The sequence below is a fragment of the Mytilus californianus genome, unplaced genomic scaffold (genome assembly GCF_021869535.1).
Source record: "Mytilus californianus isolate M0D057914Y unplaced genomic scaffold, xbMytCali1.0.p SCAF_9, whole genome shotgun sequence".
In the NCBI taxonomy this organism is placed as follows: domain Eukaryota; kingdom Metazoa; phylum Mollusca; class Bivalvia; order Mytilida; family Mytilidae; genus Mytilus; species Mytilus californianus.
This window is the reverse complement of record NW_026262745.1, coordinates 98,234,017-98,256,888: the sequence shown is the minus strand read 5'-3', so window position 1 is coordinate 98,256,888 and position 22,872 is coordinate 98,234,017. Positions and strand designations below refer to the sequence as shown.

General features: G+C 33.4%; 1 protein-coding gene across 3 annotated transcripts in view; it reads right to left on the bottom strand.

Moving 5' to 3' along the window:
• Positions 1 to 22,872, bottom strand: part of LOC127715520 (uncharacterized) — a 248,440-nt gene that overhangs the window by 22,959 nt on the left and 202,609 nt on the right. For 2 of the 3 annotated variants that reach the window (XM_052221581.1, XM_052221579.1), the window contains exon 2: positions 5,067 to 5,151. In XM_052221581.1, coding sequence (XP_052077541.1) covers positions 5,067 to 5,081 — 15 coding nt within the window. In that variant the 5' untranslated portion in view covers positions 5,082 to 5,151. Of the gene's footprint in view, positions 1 to 5,066; positions 5,202 to 22,872 lie in introns of those variants that run through there. The other variant, XM_052221580.1, reaches the window with a different exon arrangement.

Below are 22,872 nucleotides of genomic sequence, written 5' to 3'. Positions count from 1 at the left end.
GAATCCAAAAACTAAATACACATTTAGATTCAGCATATTAAAGAACCCCATGAAATCAAGAATAAAACCCCATTGAAATTGGTCAAGAAATAAGCAATTTATAGGAAGTATCTTCTTTTGCACAATCCTGTGCTATTAAATATTTCTTGCTATTGCGCAATACTGTGCAATTGAAAATTTCTTGCTATTGCACAATACTTATTATATAATTATTTACACATCCTGTTTGGTGTGTATCTCCTACCATATCATTATTATTTGATTTTAAATATAAATCAGAAATAACCAACTTAAAATGGAAAATTTTAAAAGAAACAAAAAAGGAAAAAAAAATAAATCCCCCCCCCAAATTTTTTGAACCCCCTTATGATTCATCACCCCCAAACTCAATCCCAGCCTTCCCTTAGTGGTATGGTACCTTGCAGTACAATTTCAGAGAGATCCATACACTTGAACACAAGTTATTGTCTGGAAACTAGAAAAATGTGTTTTTTGGGCCCCTTTTTGGCCCCAAATTCCTAAACGTTTAGGGCAATTACCCCCAAACTTAAACCCAGCTTTCCCTTTGTGATATGGAACCTTGTAGTACAATTTCAGAAAGATCCATACACTTACACACAAGTTATTGTCCTGAAACTAGAAAAATGCTTGTTTTTGGCCCCTTTTTGGCCCCTAATTCCTAAAATATTGAGGCAATTACCCCCATCATCAATCCCAGCCTTTCCTTTGTGGTATAGTACCTTGCAGTACAATTTCAGAGAGATCCATACACTTGAACACAAGTTATTGTTTTTTGGCCCCTTTTTGGCCCCTTTTTTGGCCCCCAATTCCTAAACGTTTCGGCAATTACCCCCAAACTCAATTCCAGCTTTCCCTTTGTGATATGGAACCTTGTAGTACAATTTCAGAAAGATCCATACACTTACACACAAGTTATTGTCATGAAACTAGAAAAATGCTTGTTTTTTGCCCCTTTTTTGGCCCCTAATTCCTACAATTTTGAGGCAATTACCCCCAAAATCAATCCCAGCATTCCTTTAGTGATATGGAACCTTGTGGTACAATGTCAGAGAGATCCATACACTAACACACAAGTTATGTCTGGAAGTTACAAAAATGCTTATTTTTGGCCCCTTTTTGGCCCCTAATTCCTTTACTGTTGGTACCATAACCCTCAAAATCAATCCCAACCTTCCTTTTGTGGTATTGAACCTTGTGGTAAAATTTCATAAAGATCCATTCACTTAAACTAAAGTTAGAGTGCGAAAACCAATGTGTCTTCAGACGACGCAGGACACCGCCGGACGAGGACGACAACGACGACGACAACGACGCCAACGTCATACCAATATACAGCTACAAAAAATTTTTTGCGGTCGTATAAAAACTGCAAAATTTCCTTAAAATTACCAATTTAGTGGCAGCAACCCAACAATGGGTTATCAGATACAACTGAAAATTTCAGGGCTGATAGAACTTCACCTAATGAACACTTTAACCCATGTCAGATTTGCTCTAAATGCTTTGGTTTTTGAGATATAAGCCAAAAACTGCATTTTACCCCTATGTTCTATTTTTAGTCATGGCGGCCATGTTATATGACGAAACAGTAAATAAAACACAAACTTTATTCTAGATACCCTAAGCATCATTCAGCTTAAGTTTGGTTGGAATTGGTTCAGTAGTTTTAGAGGAGAAGATGTTTGAAATAGTTTACACCAGAAGGACGACGACAGACGACGACAACGGACGCCAAGTGATGGCAAAAGCTCACCGTTCCGAGCTAAAGAAAGAAGTCTGATATTAGATATTAGATTTGTTTTTTTCTCAATCGATTTATGAATTTCGTACAGCGGTATACTACTGTTGCCTTTATTAGACATGTTAGAGCCACACGCCCTTGAAACTGCAAAATTAGTTAATTCTACAAGCCTTTCAAATCCATCTATGTTAATTTTATCGATAAATGAAAAGGATGACATGATCTTTGAATTTGAGTGCAAAATATAACTTCTTATGTTAGTACGATTTCATGAACATGTCAAAATTGATATACAATGGTAATTTTGCACATTAGTTTTGACAGAGCAAGATATAAGCCAAGACATCTTATACCAGAATACCTTTTTAGGTTAGGCCTTGGCTCAAACCTAAAATGATCAGATCTGAAAATGTGACAATATCACTCCCAGTTTTGCATTAAATGCAAGATGCTTGAATAGTAAACTTTTTTTATATTTAGGAGAATTTAGAGCTTGACATATATATATTGTATAAACACAGTCTATTGTTGAAGCCTGTATGTTGCCCTCTAGATATTTTTTTTTCTTGTTGGTTTGCTGTTTCATTAACATACATGTATAGTATTCATGTATACACTACATCTTCTTTTATTCATATGACAGATTGACCATAAACATATACATGATGACTAAATTAAAAAATATAACTGCTTATACCTTATAGACTAATTGTCTAATGAACATTTGAAGGGTGCTATTTGATAGATTTATAATATGTTTTCATTATCAAATTCAAGAGGCCAAAAAAGAAGGCCTTATTATACCTTCTGATAAGTATAGTATTTGTGTCATATTATCTGGTAATATTTATTTCAAAGACAAACATCAGAACATCTCTGTTTCCTTTGCAAAAGATTAAGTTTATGAATGAAATATGTGTTTCACTATGCTTTATGCATAATGAGTAGAGCAGATATAGGTGTGGCACGTCTGATGCACACAAACGCTAACACATCTTATAATCAAAAATAAATTCATTTAAAATTTTTGGCTTAACATAGCAGAATTCTAACATCAAATCCTGGACCCATGTCTGATGCACCCTGTGACAATTTTTTTTTTACAAAGACTTCTGTAGGGCAACATACTAAGAAAAATGAAACATTTAATAAGTGCAGCCTTAAATACTTTGTGTTGAAATTTCAATGGAACCAGCAGGATTTTAACCTGCAACCTCAAAATTGAAAGGCAGCGGCACTCTAACCAGCCTTACTTAAGAACATGTTCCTTAATTTTACTGAGTTAGACTCAATTTACTCACTCTAATTATATTGTTATGCTTATGGGTGATCGTAAATTCCCCTTTTTCTATTTTTAGGTATTATATATAACTATAGTTGTCCGGTCACTTTTTTGCGGGGATCGTTTTTATCGTGCTTGAGACTCAATGTCCTGACTTGGATATTTAAACCTCGCCTGGACAATATTTCTTTAGATTGGGGATAACTTTCGTACTGGTAAGTTGTACTTTAAATTTCATTTTATTCGTATTTCAATGGTTGACTTAAATAATATTTCTTTCTTTACTTTTGATATTTCTTTTCGGTTTTCGAGTCAAACATTTCTAAAATAAAATTTACGTTTCTGTTCCCAAAAAATAGAAGGAATTGTACACTAGCTAGATATTTTATAATTTCGGGTTTATAAAGAAATGGGGTGCATTTTGATAGCGATATTTTAGAAAGATGGTTAATCCGAGGGATATTTTAGAGTAAAGGTCGTCAATCTTCGGAATTGTTCGTGCTTTACTCTGAAATAGAATTTTTTATCTAAGGTCTTGAACTGGTCAATGATATTGAAAAATGTGTTTCAGACATTGCTCTGGTTGGACCGAGAATTAAACAGGAATAGGACTAATGCAATGTTTTTTTTATTTACTGGATTGATTTTGTTCCCTAGCACATGGAATTACTAGGTTCATGTTCTAGTCTAACAAAGTCGGTGAGAACCGGTGGGTATATTTATTTTATCTCGGAAGGTGGGACGTCACGAACTTGATTGATTGAATTTAGTTTATTGTTAACGACGACTAGTGTATAGCTCTTCATATTTTAAGTAAACGGACACCTATAAAGTTCTAGTATCTATTAATAATAGATACTAGAACTTTATAGTTGATATAATAATAGTATTATTATATCAATTAGATAGCACTAAGGCCAAACCCCTAGAATTGGTTGACCTTTTATTGGTATTTTTCACCGCAAATGCATCGTTTTATCCTATTAAAGGGGAAGTTCCAAAATGTATTGAAATTCTAAAGAATTTAAATTTTCACATGGAGATACAGCGATATTTATATATGTATTTATATTGTCTTTGTCTATTAAATATGAAACTGTTTTATGAATCTTGGTTATTTGTTATATGAGCAAATACATTGCTTGGCAAAATCGTCACATCTGGTTATTTCTAGGTTTCTAATACCTATCATTTATTGAATTTATTGTTCCTTTGTATTGTCAGTATGCTGACCGAAGTCCTGGAGCGAAAGCACAGCTAGGCTGAACCCTCTCTACCAGTAACGTAAACGGCTGAGCTAGCGGGGTATAACTTCATGAGACAAATTATGAAAGGAAAATCTGTTTACACACGAAAACCTGTTTACGTTGCAATATTACAACTTTTTTTTAACTTTTTCATCTCAAAATTCCAACAGTTGTAATCAAACTAGACTGCTAGTAATAAAATAACTTAAAACATGTGAAAAGGATAAATGGGGAGGGGTAATGGAGCTACTTATATGGTTAATGCATAGCCTTTTCACAAGTCCCACTTTAAGGTTGCCTTGGTGTGCCATCCCCATCCCCCTTTTTTCCAAATCCTGGTATCAAACCCTTTACCTCTGTGTTCAACATGTTCAATGTCAGAACTCTAACAGACTGAGTGAAAGAAGTGCTTCCCTAGCTTAACCACTCACGTCTAGCTAAGTATATACTACACAAGGGCACCAATCCCGTCACATATACATTTATAAATCAAAGATGTCCTAGACTCCTACTGTTAAAATCTTTGTATGTATATAAATCAACTTTGTTTGAACTCTGACAGTAATTTTTTTTATCTACCTTCAGTTAAATTGTACGCAGTTCGGTTTATTATTATTCTTGAAACCTTTATTTTGACTTTTGTTTCATACTACTAACAAAAATTGATGTTTTCCTACTTTCGATTTCGTTAATTTACTTCCCTAAAAAAATTATTAATTTTTTAAATAAAAATTTCATTTTAGGTGGTCTTCCTGAGAAAATCAGCCCATCTTACTTTTTGAGTAGCCATTCTTCCGTCTGCAAATTTCAGTGACTACTTCTTTTATAACATTGACAATATTCAACTTATTCGTTGGTCCGACTCTATAGGCTATACACAGTTCATATTGAAGTTTGTCATACGGAGTTATTTCCCATGAAGAATCAACAAACCATGGTCTGTCGTTATTATCTCCCTTCGTCCAATTTAAATAGAATTTCAATTTTACACAAGATTTGTCCACGGGGGGGGGGGGGGGGGGGGTCTCAACATGGGATTTTGGGTACAGTTGTGCAGCTGGGATTTAAAAAACACCTCCCATTCATATATTGAATAATTGTGAAATCCCTACCTATACATATATTTCACAGTGAAATCATAACCCATTAATATATTTATCAGCTCAAAACTTGTGTCAATAAGTTTCAGCAGATGTGGAAATTTTAATGACAAAGAGTTTTGATATATTTCCTCGGTAAAATTGCACCCCATTAATATTTTTGACGTATCAAAAAAGGGACCCATTCCAGCGGCACATATGTATATACCTTCATATATATAGGAAGAGACCCCCACCCCGTGAATTTGTCTCGCTATACAAATCCTTGTTTTACACAAGATTTTATTCCTACTATTGAAATTCTTCCATAAACCCATAAATGATAAAATCTCACCAAAGAAAATCTAGAGGCATGGTGACAAATCCTGCAAAAAGAAATAATGAATAAATAAATGATGAACCAAAATAAGTAAATAGAGAATATAGAGGCGGATTTTAATAGGGGCGGGGTGCTACATTTATGGTTAATCCATACTTTTTACCTATTCCACTCCAAACTTTGTCTTGTTTGGGGCCCCCTGGCCCCCTCCCCCTGGATCCTGGATCATCATCTGGAATAATAGGGTGCAAAAGTATAAAGATTGATTGTGGATAATAAAAGAATTATGTACCATTACCAGAGACATATATACATGATATACACATGTGTAAACACGCGACACTTGACAAACCTTATAATGCCGGCTATCGGTACTGCAGATGCAACAAGTAACACGGTTAAATCACGGTTATATTGCCATAGCAGTCGGAATGGCAGCCAAAAGTCTGTTGTACACGGCAGTAAATTGAAAATAAATTGTTTTCAATTCAATCAAGAACACAGATTCTTTGCTATTTGCTCTATAATAATATAACCGGTGATAATATTTGTTTTAGGGAAAGAGAAAAAACTGATGTTGGAGTCAGAATAAGGTGTCCGGGTAGGGAAACATGTCTATCTGTGGACTGTTAGATGTACCTTGTGAACTAGCACGTTTAATCTGGCAATGCATGTCTGTCTATAACCGAACCGGTTCATATCTATATCACTGATCTAATATATATATAGACGTTACGCGCGATGTTCGTGCCTATAAGCGTAACAGACGTTATCGCTAAAATCGGACGTTTTTTATGGTTCAGACACAACAAAAATACTTCTAGAATAAGTAACGTTAATAACAATTGTACTATAATGATATGTATTCCCAATACAATAAATATGATCACTTATTGCAAACCATTTGACCTCTTTTTAATTGATTCATTTCAATCTAATTCTAATACAGATAAAACAAGAACTGTGATCACGATCACCTCCCCCTTTCCCCCTCAGATTGAGATAAGCTCAAGTAACAGTTGTCAGACTACATTATTATTTTTTATGCACATCTATGCACATAGTATACTTCAGTAATGTAAAGTTTCATTGAAATCCAATAAACGTTTTAGAATAAGTTGCACTTACATAACAAGACTATATATTACCCTATATTGTAATATTTAACGAAGTGATCTATCTTCCTGCATGCACGTCTTTAGCTAGTGTACTACAACTACATTACATTGTGAAAAGTTTCATTAATATCCGTCAAGTAATTTATTAGGATTACCGCTTACAAGGAAAATGGACAGACAGAAGGACAGGGTGATTCCTATATAGCCCAAACCTTTTTTGCTGGGGGATATAACAATATGTTTTTTTATGGAAAAAAAGAGGTTTTTAAACAATAACTTTATTGTACTCCTTCCATTTCATCCAATACTGATAAAATGTCAAGATGTGTAGTTTCCAGAAGACTAAGAGTTCCACGCGTCGAACATTGAAGAGTTGGTGAAATGTAAATAACAGATGCAATGGAAATGATGGAATGTTTCTTATCCAATAGTTTATACGACAAAAGTTTTTTTGTTTGGTCAAAGTATAAACCACGAACAACTTTGGATCCCTTTACGTAAGTTACGCCCCAATCATCGGTGGTGTCCTTTTTAAGAGTTTCGGGACAAGCATCTGCTTTAAAAAGGTAATAATTTGAATCTGCTTCATCAGTGTATACTGCCAGTATTGTGCCAAGCACAATGAGGTCTTCCATTTCGTAATTTTCCGTGGATTCTGCGGGACCCGAATGGCGGGTTCGGTTGTTCTCGACAACTATCGGTATGGTCGCCTTACTTCCAATGGAATTATTTATGCAGTCTTTGTAAGTACCAACCAAACAGTTTTCACAAGAATAACATGACATGTACCTAACTGTCAAATTAGCATCGTCCAAAGAAGAAAAAACCTGATGGAGACTTCTAATACCAGGAACGGGTTTAAAAGATATTGTGTCACGATCTATATTCTCGACATATCTAAATATTCGGCGCTTACAATACAGTGACTTAGTGTCCTTCAAATGTTTCCCGCAATATTTAAAAAAATCTGCCGCAGATTGTATTATTTCGTTCCCGCGAAAAACAGCCATGTCTACTTGATTCTTTAAAAAGCCCCCGTCTGCGTCCTGAGGTCCCTTTGCGTGAGAATTTTCGAAATAATTTCGAATGAAAAGTTCATAACCGTGTTTGGAACAAATGTCGGTTAACATTCCAAAACAATTTCGTGACTTATACTGAACCGGACAACCGTCAGTAAACTCATGAATAACTTTTACATCATATCGAATCGAATCTAAATACTCCTTGACAAGGGTTTGAACTTTTTGGGTAAAAATTGGTCATTTTTCTCATCCGGGCTTATTACAAAGAAATGCTCAGTGATAATACATGGAATATCCGGCAAACTTTCTACTCCGTCTACCTCCAGAATTGCATGTCGATAAATTACGGACACATGGATTGATACCTCGGTGCGCTGAAAATAAGTTTGTTGAAGTTCAAACTTTTCTTTGCAACCTTAGTTTTCGGAATATTCATGAATTATAATACAGTGATTAGGTAATAATTAAGTTTTCTTTCAAACATTTAAGTTGTGCTTTAAAAAAAAATTGCCACTGTGCACGGAACTGATGTCCAGCGAATTTGTCTAAAAGTTCTCTAAAGTAATTAAACATATCACCCGGTTTAGTGCATTTTCTGACAAGTGTAATTTTTTTCTTAGAATTCACAGTGATATATTCGTACCGTTCCCAAGATACATTGGGAGCATCATCCGAAACATTCAACTCTTCGTCCGTAAATTTTAATAACAAAAGTCCACATTTACTACATTCACGATCTAAACACGCCTTCGAGTAAGAATTATTAACTTGATCCTTATCACATAGAGTAGCAACGGCGATATCAGTCAGGTGTTCATACACAGGGTACAAGTTTTGCTCGAAATCTAAAATGTTCGGAATCGTGTATTTTTTTCTAAACTCCATTGTTTTTGAAAACAAAGATCTGGCTTCTACGTGGTAGCGACAACAGCACGTAAAACGATCCTTTGGTCTTGCTGACCGGACAAAATACGGATTTAATCTCTCAAATGTTCTTTGGTTCATTTTTATGTTTGGATTATTTATACAAAAGTCATTAAACACTTCAGCAGTTTTGAACATGTGACATTTTATTCACCGGACAAGTTTCTCGAAGCATCAAATACGGCCCTGTAATATGCCATTTTTTTTAAATTCAACGATGGACTTCCATTTCTCTCCGAAAGATGGCTAGATATATTTCTGTTATCGATATGATGTTTTTTCCGTTTTATTGCAATTCTTCTATGGCCAAATAAGTGTCTAAAATCGGGTACGGTTACGGAAAACGACGTTTTTGGTGGATTCTCCCGCAAAACTTGGCAATTTTTACGTTGGCCGCCACTCACGATCCACAATTTTTTTAAATTATATTATTATGCATTCATTTGTCAAATTAAAAACATAAAGACATTTTAGATCGTGGGTGGCGGCCAAAGCGAAAATCGACTTCAAAGGAATTGCCGATGTATCCGGAAAGTGCAATAAATAATTTAATCGCATACAAAGTTTTTTTTATATAAAATGTATTGCACGCAGAGGTTAATAAAACTAAACATAAATTGAAAAAAAAACAATTCTTGACGCTAGTACAAAAAAGTCAGAAAAAATCAAGTTGCAGACGACCAGCGATATCCAGTCAGAATGATACACAACAGTAACGAGTAAGCCGATGTGAATAAGATGTATAATATTGCAAGGAACAAAGAAGGAAAAGAAATCTGAAGTAAGTAAATATGTTGGAAATATAATCATGAAAATAAGAATAACGACAGTTTATAAAAGAGGTGTCTTGATATGATAGGTCGCCGCTAAGTAATACGGCTTCACTCACAAAGATCGGTGTATCCTCCAATGAATACGGCGTTGAACGGGAATGAAACTTCGTTGGATTTGAGTTACTTTCCCATTCCAAATAGAACAAATATGAATATAGTTTCAAAGTGACACTTTAAATCAATTCTAGATTTTGATTAAAATTGAATCTCTCCGGTCTCCGACGTCAGGAGAAAAGGAAAACAGACAAAAGTTCTACCACATTTATAGGCCTGTAGGCTACATGTAGCTGATGAGTCCTGTTGTAAATGACCTTGCAGTAAACTTTGATGTGTAATACTATTAGAATATTACATTTCATTTCATCATAAATTATCATAAATAAATAAACTTGTCATCGTACGGTCTACCGTTATGACGTTGCGCATGATGTTCCTACAACACGACGTTACACCAAAAATGCGACGTCAAAGCGGGTTTTCTGAAATTTTGACGTCGATTAATTAAATTTGTAAGTTTCATTCGGTTTTTTCTATGTTGTTGGTTGATTCTGTCTCTGGTATTTTTGTGATGTCTTTTTATCATCAATTGTTTACCCTTAATTCACCTTAAAATGCTGTATTGTCGTGGGTAATGTAGGAAGTCAAAATGGGACGGGCGTATACGGTTTTCCATAAATGAATTTTTAAAAAACAAATTTAAAGTTTAGATGTACAAAACTTTAATAAAATGCTGCGAAAATTTCATGGTGCGTATCATCTGTCATTGTAAATTTTCTATATATCTTGATTCAACCCAAATACAAATATATCTGACACTCTGCAAGTAAATCAAAACATTTTTACTTGTTTAATTTGAATTGTATTGTATTTTTCTTGACAAATAATTTGTCGAAATACACCCCTTGAATTACTTGAAACTCAGTTAGAAAATTATTTCCCCAGTCATCTAAAGTTGCTTGCTTAAGTTTTCTAACGTCTGATGTACATTTTAAAATGTAGTAATCTTCTCCTGGATCGTCCGTAAAAACGGCTAATATAATCCCGGGTTGTATTAGTTCAATGAAACTGTTTTCGTCGCTGTTTGCGATTAGTCTTTCAGTTACCTCCATTTCATGCACAAGTTTATATTGACGAAAAGGTACCGCTTCGCTAGTACAGGAATTAGTTTCATCACGACAGTTATAACATGAGTAGCAGGACAAGTCGCGAACTAAAACATTTCGAGGACTTGTACTTTTAATTTGGTGAATGCACCTTACTGAAGGGACGACTTTAAATGATCCATTTCGGGGTACTTTCGCAACATAACGAAAAATTCGTCTTATACACATAGAGGACTGTCTTGGTGCCTCCAAACTAAGTTGTCTTTTCAAAAGTTGTACATAGTTCATGTAACGAGATAAATATTTTTTATCATTATTTTCATCATTCTTTTAAATAAATCGATAAAAGCTAAAAATGATTTATAAAAATAGCAAAATTTAATCTGTGTCGAATCTATTTTCGGAGTCTGGCAACATGCACCATTCTTTTTTTCGACAGCCATCAATATCTTTTTCTAAATTTCACCACACGATTTGTTTGATTTATTATCAGGAACATTTAATTGAAACAAATTAAGCACATGTAACGTCGGAAATAAGCGTTTTTCGGATTTTTTGACGTTTTCAGACGTTTGGACAAAATGACTACCGTTTTGTAATGTTTCGTAGCATTTCATTCCTTTGAGACCGAAACAATTAGTTAACTAAAAAAGAATCTAGACATGTTGTACTCTTCGTGTATCTAACTTTTGTTTTGATAAATTATAAATACCTTATTGAAATATCAGGTAAAAAGTCCGCATTAATTGCTTTGACGAATGAAATATCAACTTGGACAAAATGACTACCGTTTGAAAAACGACTGTGTAGAGAAGATTTTATAGAATCTACAATTTCTGAACTCACGAACAATGAGGCAAATATTTGTACTTTTGGTGGATGTTATTATTATCTTACTGTTTTTAGACATTTTCTGCTATCTTTACTTATAAATGTCACTTTCAGTCGATGAGTCAACGAAAAACGTCGTTGGACATTTTTCTTATTCCAGCTTAATATGCAGCCACCGAGTCAAATGCAATTTGACAAAACTAAGGCTTGAACGCCACAAAGAACCGACACACGTCGTTGTTCCCGCCAAGTTTCAGGAAGATCAGAGAATAAAAAATAGGATCACTATACATAGGAGTTAAAACAGTTGTTCAAAAATGTAACGTTGGACATCCGTTTTTTTCACATAGCTTTGTTGTTTTAACTCTCAAATATACTAGTCTAAGATATTACTAAGCATATGACCAAGAGCTATAAGAACTTGAACATAATTTAAAACATATACTGAATTTGTTTTATAGTGGTTAGTGTTTGCTAACATTTGATTTTTGTTTTGCGGAGGAAATTTCGAAGATTCTGTTTTAAATCCTAGGGGTTGTAGGAACAGCGTGCGTAACGGTTTATCGATTTTTGAAATACACTACTTATACAATTTTAATTACAGTAATACTGTTATTGTGATAGCTCAATCGGTTAGCGCGTTGCTCTTTAATTATATAATTTTTGACAGACTAGTTCGAACCCCATCGCATACTTTTTTTGTGTTTTTCGTCAGATAAAGATTTTGATTTTAAATAAATTAAGTTCTAAACAATAAACAATACTGACTTCCTGATATAACAACTTGACAGAAATCAACCTTATAACTTTCAGATTCTACAGGGTAGGCCTATATAGTTGTAAACCTGTTATTTCATTATTTGTAAACCTGTTATTTCATTATTGATCAGAGTGATTTTTTGGGGTTCCCTGACCCAAAACATAGACTTAACAATCTCTTTTTAAATCGTTTTCACTTAATTTGCCCATATGCATCTACAACTACGTTTATTTGGCGCAAATATATTTTTTTCCCCCATTTCAAACACACAATCACGGTCACTTACAGCATGATATATTATAGCTATTAGTCTTTCACAATTGAATCAGAGAAAATAAATTATTGGTCTTTCTGATCCATACCAGTCACTAATGTTTTAAAAGTGGTAGAACCAATTACAAACAATTGACATTTTTTTTTTTTTTTTTAATTTATGAATTTTCTATATGTAATTGTTTACCCTTATTGAAATTAATATTTACGATGACAGTATATTATATTTTATTGACACGAAAATCTATTGTTGAAACCTACTGGAATGTCATCACGTCTATCTGTCTGTTTGTCAGTGTATCCTTATAGTCGTTTTTCTTCTGTCCACTTCGGGTGTTTTGAAACGTTGTGTATACGTAATTTCCAAATTTATCTTTATGGTATCATGCAGGTCTACTTTTTGTTGTAGAATGCCGGGCAGTGGTCCGAAAACGTATCATTGTTGTTTATGTAGAAAGAAAACTAAATCAAATGACAGAAAAAATGCACATCATCAGAAATAAGGAAAATTTTAAGAAGGAAATTCATGCCAGATGGAACACCGAGTGACATTTTGTGTAACAAGTGTAGACATCTTTATTATAATGCAAAAGAGAAAACAAAAGCTACCACAAATGTAAAAGCCACTGGAGATCAGTTTTGCCCAAAGTCACCGACAGTAACAAACACATCTGAGACATTATCAAGTCCACCATCAGTGAAATTAAACATCAAAAGTACATCTAAGAGTCATGCTTATTGTTGCTTGTGTAAAAAACCAGGACCAAAATTAGTAGTTGTCCCACCTTCTGCGAGATTCTCCGCATTTATGTCTAATGAAGTTTTAATTCCTGAAGGTAACCGCTGCTGTCCTGCACATATAAGGAATGGTTACTTAACAGAAGAATCTTTCGCTAAAATACAAACAACAGATCTCACCTACATGAACAGAAGTGATATCTTAGACTTACTGACGCGTGTCCGGCAGTATGCGTTAAATAGCGATTCTAAACGCATTGATTTTGATGGTAAAACTCTTAGAGATAAGGATTATATAACCCTAACCGGTTTGCATTGTTCAGAATTTGATTCCCTATGTGAATATATACAGGATTATGTCCGTAATACACCAGCTCGAACAATGAGAATGTCGTTAGGAATTTTCCTGATGAAACTGAAGTCTGGCCTGCCGAATAAAGTCTTATCAACAGTATTCAACATTACAAAATCAAGTATCCGCAGAGCAATATCATCTGTTAGAAAGGCACTGTATACACACTTTGTACCTGAATATCTTGGATTACAACATATTTCTCGTAAAGATGTAATTAAGGACCACACTAGGCCTTTGGCACAATCATTACTTGGGAACAATACTGGGAATCATGCTATTCTTGTTCTGGATGGGACTTATATTTACATCCAAAAAAGTAACAATTTTAGCTTTCAAAGGAGGTCGTACAGCATGCACAAAGGAAGACCGCTGGTGAAACTGATGGTGGTTGTGACTACAGATGGATACTTCTTGACAATTTGTGGACCGTATTTTGCTGATGCCAAAAATAATGATGCATCGATTTTAAAACATATGCTCAAATCAAACATAGAGGACATCAAAGCATGGGTAGAAAAAGATGATGTATTTGTGGTAGATAGAGGATTTCGCGACTCAATTGAGGCCCTAGAAAAGCTTGGCATCCAAGCAGAAATGCCACACTTCATGAAGAAAGGCGAAAAACAGATGACAACTGAGGATGCAAATGACAGTAGATTAGTTACCTAGGTATTAATTGTAGCATTCATAAAATACAATTTGTAGAAAAATGAGACTATATTCAAACAAATTAAGGTGTTAATCATGATGTATTGTTATACATATTTTGTTAACTAATCATGCATTAGATTAGTGTAGTTTGTGACCAAAAATTAAGGAGACACGAAGTTAATTGATCATTGAGGAACTAAGTGTGATGTATGATAAAAAAAAGTTTTGTTACTTCTTAGTACAAGTGAATTTTTTGTTTTTTGAATTAAAATAAAAACACATTAAAGGTGATTGGTTATAAAGAAAATTGACATTCTATTTTTAGATCAGATGGGTTGTCGAATCAGCTAATGCAAGGATTAAGCAATGGAGATATCTAGACAATGTCCTACCAACCAATCAAGTACCCCATATTGGGGAATATGTTTGCATAGTGTGTGCAATTTTAAACCAGTTTTCACCGCCATTGTCAACAGGTATGTCCTACATGTAGCTATACTTGGTTAAGAGCTTGACATAAAATATCGAAAAATCAAAATTGCACATTTTCGTCTTCACTCTCAAACTACTCATCCAACGGTAGGAATACGAAATGGAAGGCTATCTAGATTACGTTATGCCTCACATACGTCTGATTAGAAAAACAAAAACTTGTTTGTCAGCGGCATAATTTGATTGTTTCTGGAAAATCCTTCCGTAAAACAGAAATGCAACAAGTTTCTGTAATTTTACAAGGTTGATATGTTGCAGTTTATTAACAAACAATTCTAATTAAAATTGGTCCAGTCTCAAATATTACACCACTGGTGACATTTTGCCAAATCTAACCATGCTTGTCGGGAAAAATGTATGGAAAATCAATTCAAATGATTTTAGTTAATATGTTTAAATACAAAAACTTATGAAACATTTTCTTCATTTTGACCATCATTTCAAGTTTGAACGACTTTGTTTGAATTGTGTTTTATGCATTGGACAGCCGCGTCCACACATGTACTTTTACTTCTTTCAATTATCTCTTTCCAGGATATAGTCTTGAAGATGAACAACTGGCCTGTAAGATGGTTTACTTATCGAAACAGATAAACGAATTAAAACAATATGTTGAAATTAACAAATTGGAACGGAGAACGGCAAAATGGACAAATGCGGATGAAATAGCATTAGAATAATTTCCTGTTCTTGATGAAGACCAGTTAAAGTTTATAACATGTGGTACATACCAACTAAAACTTAGCTCAAGCTATATGCAAGAACACCTAGACGGTGACTGTGAAATTCAAGTCCATAAAGATGAAGATCGCCTTCTTCGTGTAAGACTTAGAAGTAGACATGTTTCTTCAAGGTCTTATCTCATGTGGATTCGGTACACAGAATCAAATGTTGTGGCCTGGTATTGTAAATGTCGAACCGGTTCGAGAGTTGTTGGTGCATGTTCGCATCTAGCATCAATTATGTGGTTCTTAGGTTTTGCCAGACATCAGAACCTCAGTTCATATGGAGTTAGAAATTGGGGTGCCAACGTTTGTGACGCTGCTGCTGTTGTAGAACCAATAGATGCATCTGATAGTGATAATGATGATGAAGATGATGACACAACTGATGTAACAGAAAATGAGCAGTGACAAACTCCGTCAAATAAATCATTCTTTTATATAATGGCAACTGAGACATATACTAGTAAATATGAATGTAGGCTAAAATTTGTGATTTTGCTGTGAATGTAGCAACTGGTTCTCTATATTTGACTGGATCAAATTAAAAGAAATATTATCCATACCAGAATGCTATTCTATATTCATGTAACAGTGGTCAAGTTAAGTCATTGTTAATTATTTACAGTTTTCATTTGATGTAGATAAAATGTGAATATATTTTCGCCAAACAATAAATTGAAACAAATATTTCCACAAATTCGTGAATTGTACGTTTCATAAATAATTAGTCGTTTATATCATTTCACAGTACATTTAATCCAGAATATTTCCCGCTTCTTTCCCTGTTGAATTTAATTATTTTCCGGTTGAACAAATATTTCTTATTTCAATAACAGAAATTCGTGATTTCTCTTGATACCGTTATTTTACAAAATAAATACAAATCTGAGCCTTAAAAGTTTGATGAACAGAATATTATTAATCTTTTATAGCCTCTTCATTGCTATCCATAAAAAAAATATTTCTTGTTTAAAGCAAAACATTTAAACAATATTAAAAAAATCTATGAATTTCTATCATATTTTTACGTTTTTTACTTCCAAATCCTAAATCCAATCCTAATTGTATATGCGTTACAAACATTTTTTATATTTTGTCTCTTTTGAAGTGAACCATTATTCAAAAAAAATCGTTCGAATTAAAAAAAAAAATTTTTTTTTGGAAAAATTTCAGAAATTTGAGATTTTTCATCATTTTTTCTCTTTTTGACCCCAAAACATCAAAAATCAACATAAATTACTTTTTAAAAGTGTTTTTGTATGAGTCAGGTCCTATACTTCAATTTTATGTTGAAATTTTTGTTTTCTGGGACAGGGCCATTTTCAACCCTTCGTGAACCTTGTCCAAAAATTTAGCATCTTTTTTGTTTTTGTGTTTGAACGATTTTGCTTTTGAAATTAATTAATTACAGAAAAACAACATTATACTAGCTATATCATTTTCTCACCTGATGACATCATTTATCCGTATTTTTGAACTGTTTTCGTTAAAGTAGTTTCGGAAATGGAGATGGGACACAATGAAACTTTGCCGATTTGGCTGGCGAAACAGAATATGGCGTCATTAGCCGTCATACAAATACGTCATAATGGGTTGCCATTTAATGGCAATTCGCGGCAAAAAAAAAAATAATGAAAATCGGCAAAAAATTAAAAGAAGGCGAAAAGAAGGTTTATACTTCAGTTTTCATCGTCAAATGTTACCCGGGACAACCCATTATTTCTCCAAAATCCAGAATCAAATGCTTATCAACTCAAACAAATGCGTTTTATATTGTTTTAAAGGAGATAACTGAACAAGGACATTTATATTCAGCACATTGATATCTTTGTTTTAATTAAAATACGTTTTCTTCTGCACCTGCAGCGCAGTTTTACTCACGAAACATGCAAAAAACGTAAACGGTTCGAACATTGCGCGTAACGTCATATATTTATATAGTAGCTACTTGACGTCAAACACTCAGCCATTAACATCATCCATCCTTCGGTTCGTTCCTTTCTTACATATTTTGCAGCACCTGTCTTTGATATATATGTTTCGTTATATCGATTCGAATCAGCCAATTTCTGTATGACAATAGTTTGAATTTTTAACTTTACATGAAATTTTATTAGTTTTGCATGAATCCAATTGAAAATAGCGATTACATTTTTGATCTTCATCGTACGTTTATAATACGCACTGTGCGTATAGTCCGGCTGAGATAAAAAAAAAAAAAAAAGAGAAATTCTCGAGTGAATCGTTCCACTTTTTTATAGTGTAGATCAGGTTTTTTTTAGCGATATTATATATATAGGCGATCAGACTGATTTACTGCTATTTCGCCAGTATACTAGTTTTATCATGGCTGTTCATCTTGTTCTGACTATACTATATAAAAATAAGGTGATGTGGTATGATTGCAAATGAGAAAACTATATCCACCCAAGTTATACATATTTTGAGCACAAACTACGAACAATTTCAGCGTTTTACACTGTCCGTGTTTTTTCGAGAGCAATATTTAAAACGTCCAGGTTTTTTAACAAACGGTCCGGGTTTTTCAAGAAAATGTGAATAAGAAAGAAAGCATTATTAGCATTTAAAATTGACTTATTTTAGTTTATAACTGTAAATTAGCGAAGAACAATATTATATTTCCCCAATATGTCACACAAGCATAATACCATGTTGATCAAGTTTAACCATTTTCGATTTAATTCAATTTTCTGTACTGAAAACATTTTACAATATCCTTGTAGTATTACGATATATAAGAAATCATTGGATCCTTTTTAAAACAGTATTTAAAGCAAGGATATATATAGTAAGATAATGGGCGAGAGCAAGGATATATATAATAAGATAATGGGCAAGAGCAAGGATATATATAGTAAGATAATGGGCGAGAGCAAGGATATATATAGTAAGATAATGGGCGAGAGCAAGGATATATATAGTAAGATAATGGGCGAGAGCAAGCGAAATCTTTACAATTTCATTTCATGCAACATTTGTTTTTCCTTTACAGTCAATAATATTTTACGATTAATATATATTACAGTGGCGAATTCTTGAGTTTTAAAAATCCGAAAACTTCAATATAAACACATATATTCTACTAAAAGAGGCCTCCGTTGATTTTATTCCAAGAGCATTGTTTTTAATAAGTTAATAAATAAAAGTTTTGTTTTGCAAACCTTAAATTTTGAATTTTAATTCACATTCAGTTATTGATTTTTTTTAAATATTGCCTTAAACATTAGCGAGAGCAAGGATATATATAGTAAGATAATGGGCGAGAGCAAGGATATATATAGGAAGATATTGGGCGAGAGCAAGGATATATATAGTAAGATAATGGGCGAGAGCAAGGATATATATAGTAAGATAATGGGCTAGAGCAAGCGAAATCTTTATAATTGTTTCCCTAAAGACAATTTTAAATGATACCAATCATTGGCAAAGGCAAATACAATGTATCATTTTTGTTTTAAAAGATTTTGTTAATTTAGCAATTGAACTTCATTACAAGATCGAACAAAGTTTTATGGGAATCAGTTAAAGTCAAAATTGGTGCCAGTTATTAGAAACTACTAGAACTTTTTTTGTCGGCCTAAATCACAAAAGTTCAAAATTCTAAACGTTAGTCTTTTGTGTTCATTTTTGTTTGATTTTTACTAAATATTTGTGGCTGCTAAATCTCATTTAACTTGACCATGTTGACAAAACGTATTCTGACGCGTACATCATATTGGAATCCGTGAAATACGATAAATGGGACGTTTTTATCTGCCGCATCACAGCCAAACAGATGATCCACTTTAGCAAGGATTTTACTGCCAGTCGGAAGAGGACCTAGGTGACCATATTTCTATTCCCACGCCCCCTTGTAGTTAAATAATTTAAGAAATGTTTGTTATAAATCATGTCAGTACCGAAGTTTTGACTTCTGAGCTGATGATAAGCTCGGGGACTTATCCAATGTATTTGATAAACAATGAAAGAAATAATCTATAAGCTGTAATACGATCCTTTTGAAATAAAAAAAAAAAAACAACGAAATGCGTATATAATATGCGTACACTTCACAAATATACATTATCAATGTTTTTCTTTAAATTTCTGATGGAAAGGAAGCTATGATGGTGCGTTATTTCTGTGTGACCAATCATAACATATGCTTGATCAGACTCCTCTCACAGTAGGAACATTTGAATATTTTCTTGTTTTCCTTTTTTAGAACGATAAAACATATTATTTGAACCTTTTGTCATTGTTTTTAAACGTAAATGCACTGACATATTATATTTAAGCCATTGGAATTTATTTTGTTCACTTGATAATCCACAGTCATACTCGAAAAAACACGGACTGCTCTCAAAAAAACACAGACATTTAAAAATGAATTGACTCTCCCAAATATGAATGCAAAAACAAGAAGTTTGTAATGCATCTGTATATCTAGGTATATATAGATTCAATGTATGCATCTCCTTTGACATTTGCATTGGTAACTGCATGATAAAAATGGCTTTAGTCTATATTTTTGAATACAGCATCGTAAGGCTAAATCAAACGTTTTTAAAACTAAACAATGAAGGGTTGATAGTATCATTTTATCACAAATACTTATTTACCTTGTATGATCTTGTATATTAGGTTCTAACACCTTTTTTACCAGAACAAATGTCTGTCTGTTTACATTTTTTATCATATTCACTCGAAAAAAACATGGTAACACTCGAAAAACCGATCAAATAACTCGAAAAAAAACACGATCCCAGCCGGACGCTGTACCTACTGTGAAACGATGAAGTTTACAGATAGTTTCAAAATAGTAGTTCAATCACTTCCTGCATTTTGTCTAAACATGATTATAATTTACATAAACAAAGGAAATGATCATAAACGAATACATACGAAAAATTTTAAGTTTTTGACTTAAATAGAAAAAAAAAACTGTTTTGACCCTATACCCAGCATTACCCTCTTTTTGTAGTTCATTCCGTACTGCCATTAACGACCGTGCTGACGAAACCTTAAAATTCAATTGATTAATTGTTGAATTAGTTGTCCTTAATATGCATGAACTAATTGACAGTGGACACAGGAAAACTGCTGCATGAATCTTCTCATGAGTAGTTAAGAGTTGAGATTGAAAAATATTTCAGTTTATATCTCCAAAAGTTTCCCAAAGGTATACCTTTTATAGCTGACTATACAGTATGGGTTTTGCTCATTGTTGAAGGCCATATGGTGACCTATAATTGTTAATTTCTGTATCATTTGGTCTCTTGTGGAGAGTTGTCTCATTGGCAATTATACCACATCTTCTTATTTTTATATATACGTATAGAAACAGGACTCATTTTCAGACTGATGGGAACGACTTCCCTTTCCAAACCATCCAATTAGCTACAGTAGTTGTTCCAAGGTCTGTTGGTGGCTTTTTGCAAATCAAAATTTCTAACAATTATTTTTGAATTTACATTACTCTTTTTCTCCAGGAACAATCCAAAATTGTCTGTATACCAGTTTGCCGAACTTTAATAATAGATTTATATTTTCTCTATTTTTTTTCTCAAAAATATGCCAGTTTGATATTTAGATTTTGCCTTAATAATACTACAATCATTATTTCATAAAACATTAGTAGTTTTCAGGAAAGTCGATTCATGTTAAATAAAATTAGATTTGATACCATGCAGGGTCGTTGTATTTCTTGTTTGAATTGTTTTCCATTTAGATATTTCGGGGCCTTTTTGTATATTGTACGTTATGGGTTTTGATCATTGACGAAGGTCGTACGATGACCTAAAGTTGCATACATGCACGTCTTTAAAGTCTCTGGTGGATAGTTGTCTAAATGCAATCGTACCACATCTTCTTTTTTTATATGCAGAAAATTATTTGTTTCTTCAATTCCACGATCACCTTAGTTTTTTTTTCTCCAGAAAATCTTTATAGCACTCCGGCGATTTATTCCAATTTGATTGTTATCAAGTTAACTGGTAAACAGTTCTCTCTTCCAATTACTGTTTTCAAGAGAAAAACTCCCCCAAAACATCAAAAGTTCATAAAATTCATCATAATTATATCACATTTCAATTAGTAACAAATTGCGGTATGCTGATTGGTCGACAAAGACAAATACACTAATTGATACTAGCTACCGTAAGGATTACAGTTGATTGTCTTCCATTGGGACAATGAGGTAAATGCCTCACTAAATTTTCGAGCAAGAAAAAAAATAAGGCAGATAAAATGTATATTTTTATAGGATGATTCTATACATTTGACTTCATAACTGTCTAAACAAATATGTTTTCCTTCTAAACTTAAGACAGATTGAAAGAATTAGTTCAACTGTTTTAATTAAAAAAAAGCCAACGTCGATATAGAATATATCCTGTTTTAGCAACGGACAGTTACCTTAAAAAAACACCTATAAACAAGAAGGCACCATAAAAAAGCCGATTCTTTATTGACAACAACTATGTTACGTTTGATCGACGCGTCGTACGACGCAGACTTCATACATAGGCTTCTAAAAAAAATCAAAATAAAACTACACTGCAGCATTAGCCTTTAACTTCACTTTTCCAGATAAGTATACGGTTCTTTCACTGAACAACTTTTGGTTGATAAGTTTGGTGACCATGTTGAATGCATCTACCTTTTTCGGTATGCTTCTTATTTTAATTGACTTGCATCTAAAATTGACAAAACGGTTGATGCCCAGCAATAAAAACCTTCTTCCAAGAATTTGCACTAATTTGGAATTGAAGTCCCGGGCGACCACTAATTATAACGTCATATAGGAAACACCAATAAAGACAAACAATGCGAAGGGAAAACAAAGGAAAATGCAATCGTTCAAATAGAAGATAAGAGTGTCGTGTTTACGTTGAACATGCCATAAGACGGAACTTTTTCGAGGCATCTAATAAACGGGGTGAATCAATTTGTATGTTTTGAAATGTAGTTGATTTGACTACTAGTATATATATTAAACATATTCATACCATACCATGTATATGTAGGCTTGTGGTCGTAAAATCTTCCAATGGTATTTATCATAATTGTCATATTTATATCCAGGGAATTTGAACAGCATGACACATTTTTCGGGGAATTTTATTGAAAACAAAACTTTACGACAAAAGAGATGATTTCAGCTTCCCAATTGTGAACTTTCCATTTCTATGTAGCAACATTCCAGCAGCGCCTGCATACGGAGTATATATCTCCCAATTGATACGATATTCCCGAGCTTGTGTTTCCTATCATGATTTCCTTGATAGAGGATTGCTGCTCACAAGGAAGCTATTAAACCAAGAGTTCCAAATGGT